This window comes from Oratosquilla oratoria, chromosome 34 (genome assembly GCF_046742065.1).
Source record: "Oratosquilla oratoria isolate Oo_2021 chromosome 34, ASM4674206v1, whole genome shotgun sequence".
NCBI classification, from domain to species: domain Eukaryota; kingdom Metazoa; phylum Arthropoda; class Malacostraca; order Stomatopoda; family Squillidae; genus Oratosquilla; species Oratosquilla oratoria.
Window position 1 is genome coordinate 38723089 of NC_134810.1, and position 9701 is coordinate 38732789.

Genomic DNA, 9701 nt, shown 5'->3' on the forward strand with positions numbered 1-9701 from the left:
CCTCTGGTTTTGAAGCTTTGAATGGTGTTTTTGTTTTAGTTGACATACAGCGCATCGACGGGCCATTTTCGCCACCCTTGCTTAAGCTACATACAATCGACCACCCGAAACACGCATCCACTAAGAACAACGCCACATAAAGAGGATATTATTCTATTTGTACTATTCTCCTTTTAATGTCACTTTCGCGCAGTCACGTGACCACTAGGGGTGAAAGTTCGCTCGCTGTGGGGAAATGTAGCCACGCAGGTTCTTCTTCCTCCAGGAACCGGATCCTTCTCCCTCCGACTCCTACAGTCACCAACTTGCCACACAGGATTTCCCCCTTCAGCCCGAAGGCGTTATCACACTGGGCTATTTTTCCTCCGACTTCTGGAGCAAATTTTCGGCCCACAGTTTTCGGGAAGGAATTTCATATGCTGGAGGAAGACGATTTTCCTCCAGCATATCAAATGACATTCTTTGTATTTTTTATTGAGAAAATAAAATAGTTTGCCATGGCTATTTGACGGCGGAAAAAGACCTGGAGGTGGGCGGTATCGCCGATTAATCGGAAATTGGAGGAACAATAGCCCAGTGTGATGCCACCTTAAGGAAGTTGCGGTCAGAAAATAAATACCTGTAACTACTTACGGTCACTCAGTCCCTTCCGCGTCACCGCTTCCCTTCGAAATGTATTCCGCAACGCCGGAGAATTTCCTGAAAACACGCGCACACACACACACCAATATATATATATAAAACACACCAATATATATATATAAAACACAAAACCAAAATGTAGCACATTTGTAAAATGTTGAAATATAACCAACAGTCGGAGAAACAAAGCAAAAGAAACAGACGATCTGTATATTTCGACCACAACTGTGATCCTCATCTGCTGAAGAGGGCCACAGTTGTGGTCGAAATATACAGATCGTTTGTTTCTTTTGATTTGTTTCTCCGACTGTGAGTTATATTTAAACATGTATGTATATATATTTATGGATATATATATATATATATATATATATATATATATATACATATATATATATGTACGTATATATATATGTATATACATATGTATATATGTATATACATATGTATATATATATATGTATACGTGTATATACATATATATATATGCATATACATATGTATATATGTCTATATGTATATATATGTATATGTATATATGTGTATATATATATGTGTGTATATATATATATATATATATATATATATATATAGTAAACCCTCGATATAACGGACGATATGGGGACAGGCGTCAGTCGTTATATCTGAAGATCCGTTATAGCCGAGGATCCGTTATATCCGTTATGGGAATACCGGACAGATCCGTTGTATCCCGAAGTTTGTTTCGGTATTAGAAATCAGTAAGATTATATATATATATATATATATATATATATATATATATATATATATATATATGTATATATATATATATATATATATATATATACGTATAGATGGGGGCCAAAAGGGGTACAGTATATGCGTCGCTATTTGCGACGGAGGTCGAGATGACGATGGTTCGAGCCCTGCCGCGAGCGAATTGGATCTAGGGGATGGGTCATTAAAATTCCTCACCGCAAAAAACTCTGCAAGGGCCATCGTCCTAGCCTCCTAATAGAGGGGAGTTCGTGATGTATATATATATATATATATATATATATATATATATATATATATATATATATATATATATATATATATATATAGAGAGACAAAATCCCCTAGTCATCCCCTTCTCAGAGTCCATCAGTCAATTGTCCAAGTTTCTTCCCAAAGAGAAAGTAAATTTAATTCATAACTACCCTAATACTATTAATAAAAAAGTTGTTAATGTTCACCAGAGGTTGAAGGAAGAACATATCCCAGGTGTTTACTCCCTACCATGAAAATATTGTAACCTTTCATACATTGGCCAGACGGGAAGAGACCTACCGACAAGATTAAATGAACACAAAAGGTCGATTAGATATGGCCAAATAAATTCAGCAGTGTTTCAACACGTTGATAAATTTAATCACCGGTTGGACTGGGAGAAATCTGATCTCATTTACAAATCAGGGTGTGGGTTCAGAAGGAAAATGGTGGAATCAACATTAATTGATTATCTGCCCACGATGAATATTTCCAAGGGTCAATTGAACCAAGACATCATTTCATGACTATTCATCACCAAAAATATTGTCAACAAGCTTCCTCCCCCTCCCCCTGACCCGACCTCGTGTCAGCCTCAGGTCAACTAGGGCTGGGGCAGTGATGTTCTGTATTTTCTCGTGTTCCCTTTCTTTTGTAAGAGGTTGCTACTTAAGATAGCCTCCTCCCTGCCACTTTGTACTACTGAAGAGGATTGCAGGTAGCAATCGAAATATATAGTTCCGCTTACGCAACTCTTTCTTTCGTCCGACTGTGGTGTTAGTTGTGATTTATAAATGTGATACTACATTTCTCACCTGTGATATATATATATATATGTATATATATATATATATGTATATATATATATATATATATATATATATATATACATACATACCAAGAGCTTTTTCCTCCTTATCATGAAGGTAGCAAAGTCAAAGGCACGTACCTACTCCCATCTATTCCACTCACTTCCACCAGCCTTTCTGCCTCTCTCATGTTAGCTCCTCCTGGATAACGGGTCATCTATGTATCCCGCCCATTGCCTTGGATAAGAAGCAATGTAGCAAGACACAGTATATCCACAGCAAGGGCTCTTCACTTAATCGGCGTCCCCCACCCCTCTCCGTCCCTTCATGCAGAAAAGAGAGAAGACGGGGAGGAATTCCTTCGGTCTGCGTCAAAATATCATACACACATAAACACCCCGTATCAATTTCTATACATAGCCACTCTCCACTCACCTTTATATCCTGCCTTCTCCCTTCCTTGCTCAATAGACATTCACCCCTTTCTCAACGCCCCCTTCACCCCATCCATCCATCTCAACCTCGGTCGTCGCTTCAAGTTCACCCACCTCTGTATTCCACACCACTTATATATACGAGTATAGATACATACATATATATATATATATATATATATATATATATATATATATATATATATATATATATATATATATACACACATACATACAGTTGCCATGGGCTTTTTCCCCCTTACAAGGGAGAGAGCTTAGTCAAAACGCATAATTCCACTCCCACCCATTTCATCCCCACCCACTCAACTCCCCCCTCTCTCTCTCTCTCTCTCTCTCTCTCTCTCTCTCTCTCTCTCTCTCTCTCTCTCTCTCTCTCTCTCTCTCTCTCTCTCTCTCTCTCTCCCTTCTCTCTCTCTCTCTCTCTCTCTCTCTCTCTCTCTCTCTCTCTCTCTCTCTCTCTCTCTCTCTCTCTCTCTCTCTCTCTCTCTCTCTCTCTCTCTCCTGGATGACGGATCATCCCTGCATGTTGCCCATTGCCCTAGGTCAGAAGAAATGCAGCAAGACACAGCGCGCTCACAGCAAGGCCGCTTCACTTAATCGGCGACCCCCGTCCCCTCTCCGATCCTATCGTGGTGAAGCATCCAGCATGGAGCGAGGAACCACGTGAAACACTGATCAGACAAAGGACTACACGACTCCGAGTCAAGCAAGGCAAGCCCAAACGCCACAAGCTGCCCAAAACCCACGCGGCCTACGGTCAGTTAGTCCAGGATATTCAGTGCCAGAAGCCTCAGTACAAAACACCTCAACTGGGTTCGATTCCAGTCACGAAGGCTGTAGCGAAGGGACTCGTTGAAAGAAATAGGAGAATTAGTTTAGGAGAGAAAGTGTAGAAGGAGGAAACGGAGAAAGGAGGAGAAGAAGGAAGATGTCTGGGACTGAAGGCAACGGATGGTAGCCTATCCTGTAAAGGCGAGGGTCAAAGGCCTGTAGGGACACTCCCCCAGCGGTCGGCCTCTCACCACGGCACCATTCACAGCTACTTCCAATAAAGAGGAAGGCAATAATTCCGTGTTTGGGCAACCTTCTCTTGGCAGCTCGCCCACGCATGCAATATTTCCTCATGCACAAGAAGAGAAGACGGGGGAAATCCCTTCGGGCTGCGTCAAAATATGATTTACACATAACCACCCCCTAACTCCCATCCCACCATCCCCCACACACTCCCATCTATGCATCACAGCATCATCCATACATAACCAATATAACCATTCTCCATCTTGCCTTCTCCCTTCCTCAACATACATACACATACACACACACACACACACACACACACACACACACACACACACACACACATATATATATATATATATATATATATATATATATATATATATATATATATATATATATATAAGCTTTGTTGAAGTCTATAGCTGTAGTGGCATTGTTCAACTTGCAAGAAGTACTCTCGATATTTCTAATGAGAGAGCGAAGGTTGGAGGTCAGGCTATTGATAGAATCTCCAAGGTGCATGTTGTTTACTCTAGCCGTCTTTCGACCTTATCAGAGGTCATCTTCAAGAGTTACAATATACAATATACACAATGGCACAAGAAGCAGGAATAACATATGGGGTGTGGCAAGGGGGATTTTGTACCCTGGGAGAGGAGGTCCGTAAGCTACCCACGGAGCGCCAACGGGTTACCCGAGGGTTCCTGGTATTGTTTCCTCATTGATGGGAGTGAAACTTCAGGTTGTAGCTGGATATTGATGGCTGGTTTATCCACCCGGTAATATTTCCCTCTACTACACGAACTTCATGTCTTCTGCATACAGAGAAGATGAAAAGGCTATAAAAAAAAAAGATCATCTGCAACCATGTGACCCCTACATGCCCCAACTGAAGCTTATAATTTTCTACAAAACAAAAAGGACATCAAACCTCATAATGAAAAATGGCTGCCTCCCATAGGCAAGGCCATTACGAGAGGTGAATCTCATTTCACGGTATGTAGGTTCAACCACTACCACCTTGTCAAAAAAGATGGCGGCACATTTGCAGGACGGGGCCATACTCCGCAACACTAATAATACACATGGACACTCCCTCACCAGGCAACAACTAGAAACACAAACATCGATACTGTGTCGAGAACAAGACAAAAGGAGATGAAGAATGCCATAATCAATTTTTACTCGTCTTGATAAACCAGCCACCATTATCCAGCTACAACCTGAAGTTTCATTCCCATCACTGAGGAAATCTTACCACCAGCCTACGGACAACCCGTTGGCGCTCCGTGGGTAGTTTCTTCACGGGTACAACCCCCCCCCCCCCATATGTCATTCCTGTTTCTTGTACCATTGTGTATATTGTAACTCCTGAAGATGAACTCTGATAAGGTGGAAAGACGTCTAGAGTAAACAACGTGTACCTTGGAGATTCTATCAATACCCTGACCTCCAACCTTCGCTCTCTCATTAGAAATATCGAGAGTACTTCTTACAAGTTGAATAATGCCACCCACTACAGCTGTAGACTTCAACAAAGCTTGTATTCTATATATATATGTATATATATTTATATATATATATATATATATGTATATATATAATATATGCATATATTTTTGTGTGCGTGTGTATGTGTGTACATACATATACCATACATGCGCTAACAGCTTTTTCCCCCTTACAAGGTAGGTAGCCTCCCCCCTTAAAAAATGGCATAAAAACCACTCCCACCTATTCCATCCCCACAAACTCCCCTACCATTACCACCTCTTCCTCTTTTTCTGGTTCCTCATGGATGTCGGGTTGAGCGCACCTTTTCTTATATATTTGTATGGCGCAATCGGTTAAGTTACTAACACTTGTCACGAGCTAGCCCTGGTTCGAGTCCTTAGCCGCACCACGTTTCAATTTCTGAATGTTGGCCTCCTCGAGTCTCTCTCGATGTTGATGGCTTAGAATTAAAGTGTATTATGGTTGATAAAAATGTATATCCGTTCACTGAGACTATTCAGTGTTGTACAAATACTTTCCCACGTTCGTATACTTACCAATTGTACTATCATAGTGGAGATGGGTTGAACGCAAAATTTCGTGTACTTGTATGTAACTCGAGCATACAAACATATAAGAAAAGTCACGTTCAACTTATATCTCTCTTGATGGCGTAATCTGTTAAGTTACTAATACTTCTCACGTGCTAGCCCCGGTTAGAGTCCTTGGCCGTATCACGTTTCAATTTCTGCATGTTGGCCTCCTCGAGTCTCTCTCGGTGTTGGCTTAGAATTAAAGTGTATTGTGATTGATAAAAATGTATATCTGTTCACTGGGACCCATTCGTTGTTGTACACACACACACACACACACACACACACACACACACACACACACACACACACACACACACACACACACACACACACACACACACACATATATATATATATATATATATATATATATATTACATATATATGTATATGTAATATATATATGCTTGCTTACTTGCTTAAAGCTGTCCGTCGATTTCGACGATGACGTCACTCCATGCGAAGAAGTTGAAAGATGAAAGAAATTCAGCGTTGATGGGTCTTGCGGTGGCTGACGAGTCCAATGCGGGCGGCACATACACGTCCACAGATGTCACACACGTACTCTCCACCTGGGAGAGCTGGACGATGGCGCCTAGCTCGTCTTTCTTCAGCCACTCTGTCATAATTTTGGTTGAATGAGGTCATTCCCGACTGGCAGGTCGCCTTCCACTCATCTCTGTCTTCAGTTAGTGTTTCTAGTTGCATAGGTTGGATGCCACACTTTTTCAAGTTAGCCTTCAAGCAGTCTTTGTACCGTTTGCGCTGCCCACCCACTGATCGTCGTCCTTCTGCGAGTTCTCCATATAAAATCTGCCTTGGGAGTCTATTTTCCGGCATTCTTGACACGTGTCCAATCCATCTGAGCTGTTTCCGCACGATCATAGCTTCAAGAGAATCTACACCCGCCCTCATTCGTATCTCCGTGTGAGGTATGCGGTGCCACCACTTAAGGCCAAGAATCTTCTGCAGGCAGCTTATGTGGAACCTCTCTAGCTTCTTGATGTGCTCTCGGTAAGGGACCTAGGTTTCACTTGAGTAGAGCAGAATTGAGAGACAGATTGATTTGTAAGCTGCGATCTTTGTGCGTACAGTGAGGTCCCTACAAAAAAACACTCTCCCTGAGAGTTTTCCGAAAGAGGTCGAGGCAAGGCTGATTCTACGATGTATTTCATCAGTCATATTACCTTTACTGTTGATAATTGAACCCAAGTATTTAAAACTATTCACATTTTTGATCGATGTGTTGTACACTTTGAAGGTGGCGGGTTCAATATTGGGCTGCAAAGTGGTCATCGCTTCGGTTTTGTCGGTGCTAATTACAAGGCCCGCGCGTGTGTAGGTTTGTTCCAGTTCTTGAAGATTGCGCTGAAGGCCATCAGAAGTGCATCCCACAATTGCGACATCATCCGCATACTGGAGCTCAACCACGCAATCTCTAGTAGTTTTTGTGGGCGCTTTCAGTCGTCGTAGGTCGAAGAGATTGCCATCCAATCGATAGGAAAGTGACACACCGTCCTCTGGGCTGATGCCTTGTGCAGCAGCGATCATAACAGCTGCGAGGTACAGGTTAAAAATTACAGGAACAATGACACAGCCCTGTCGCACACCGGTGCACACATTGATAGGATCAGATCTAATACCGTCACCAAGGACTCTCACCATTGCACCGTCATGAAGGGCCTTGATTACGTTTAGGGAACTTTGCACGATGGGCGGAACACTACTAAGAGTTACTGAACAGGCACACCCCTGTAGACCCCTCATTCATACAAAATGTACCAGAGTTACCGGTCTTAGAGGAGTTGGATGAACTTCCAACAATACAGGAGGTCTCGAACGCAGTGGCCTCGTTAAAAAACAATAAACCTCCAGGAGCTGATGCAGTTCCTGCGGAGATCCTTCGACATGGTGGGAAGGCTGTTGTCCGAGCCTTGCACACACTAATCACAGCAGCTTGGAACTCCGGCTGCGTCCCACAACAATGGAAAGATGCGGATCTCATCAGCATTTATAAGAATAAAGGTGATAGAGCTGATTGCAATAATAATCGAAGAATTTCACTCCTATCAACCGCTGGCAAGATATTAGCCAGAATTCTGCTCTTGCGACTCATTGAGACAATATCTGAGAATGTTTTATCTGAAAGCCAGTGCGGTTTCAGAAAAAAAAAACGCAGCACAACCGACATGGTGTTTGTCATACGCCAGATACAAGAGAAGTGCATTGAGCAACATTGCAATCTATATATGGTTTTCATTGACTTGACGAAAGCCTTTGATACTATAAATAGGGAATTGCTGTGGGAGGCGCTTCATAGATTTGGATGCCAACCAATATATATATAGATATATGTATGTATATATATATATATATATATATATATATATATATATATATATATATATATATATATATATATACATATATATATATATATATATATATATATATATTTATATATTTATATGTATATGTAATACGTATATGTATACATATATATATACATATATATATATGTATATATATACATATATATATATGTATATATATGTATATATATATATATGAATATATATGTATATATATACATATATATATATACAGACATATATATATATACATATATATACATGAATATATATGTATATACACACACACACGCACATATATATATATATATATATACATATATATATATATAAATATATATATAGATACTTTATATATATATATATTTATATATATATAGATATTTATATATATATTTATATATATATATATATATATATACATACATATGTATATATATATATAATATATATGTGTGTGTGTATATGTATATATATATATATATATATATATGTATATATATTTGTGTGTCTGTATATATGTATGTATATATATATTCATATATATATGTGTGTGTATAATATATATATGTATATATATGTGTATGTATATGTATATATATATATATATAAATATATATATACATATATATATACATATATATATATGTGTGTATGTATATGTATATATATATATATTCGTAAAGGTAGGTAGCAGATCTTCCTTAATACATATAGAATTAAATTTGACCGCTGCTTGTGCAAGAATAAGCTTCTTGTTGAAGGATTCAACCTTTCTAATAGTGCTTCTTTGTTCTTCATGAAGTCGGAATAAAAGATTGCCGAAGTTCATATTGTGTATTATACGACGTTTCGCCCTTCTTAGAGCATTTTCAAGTACATTTAAATGGTAATAGAAACAATTTATATATATGACAATAGGTGAATTGGGAAAGCTTACACAAAATAGTGAAGAAAGATCAAAGATCTTATGTGGGAATTACGTCCGTGGCACTCCGTGGGGTGCTGGGAGGGTCAGTTGTCCACCCAGTGAAGCTAGAGCCACGGAGGTTGTACCTCCCTGTACATTTATGGATGGAGCCTTCTCTCGAATATGGAGGGCCTCCAGGATCTCCAGACGATGAAAATTATGTGCGGAGTCGATGATCTTTGTATTTTCCACCAGGATCTTTCTAGTCAGGGAGGAGTTATGTTTTTCCGAAAAATGTTTCTTCGGGGCACCAGCTTGTAGATGGCACGTTAATCTTCTGGAGAGAGAAGTGGTCGTCATTCCTATGTAAGATACAGGACGAAGCTTAC

General features: G+C 39.7%; 1 protein-coding gene across 1 annotated transcript; it reads right to left on the reverse strand.

Moving 5' to 3' along the window:
* Positions 1-4467: 4467 nt before the first annotated feature.
* Positions 4468-7797, reverse strand: LOC143018388 (uncharacterized). The gene is made up of 3 exons (XM_076173745.1): positions 7261-7797; positions 6571-7053; positions 4468-4503 (listed from the first exon to the last, which is right to left on the reverse strand). Exons 1-3 carry the CDS (start codon positions 7795-7797, stop codon positions 4468-4470), a joined length of 1056 nt encoding a protein of 351 aa, XP_076029860.1.
* Positions 7798-9701: the final 1904 nt, after the last annotated feature.

Excerpts from the sequence above, each read along its gene's own strand:
- LOC143018388 (XM_076173745.1), bottom strand. The coding sequence starts at position 7,797 with ATGAGGGGTCTACAGGGGTGTGCCTGTTCAGTAACTCTTAGTAGTGTT. Across the intron at positions 7,054-7,260 it reads ACAACACATCGATCAAAAAT|GTCCCTTACCGAGAGCACAT; the intron begins GTGAATAGTTTT and ends AGTGAAACCTAG. Across the intron at positions 4,504-6,570 it reads TGTGTGACATCTGTGGACGT|ATGACCTCTGATAAGGTCGA; the intron begins GTATGTGCCGCC and ends TAACTCTTGAAG.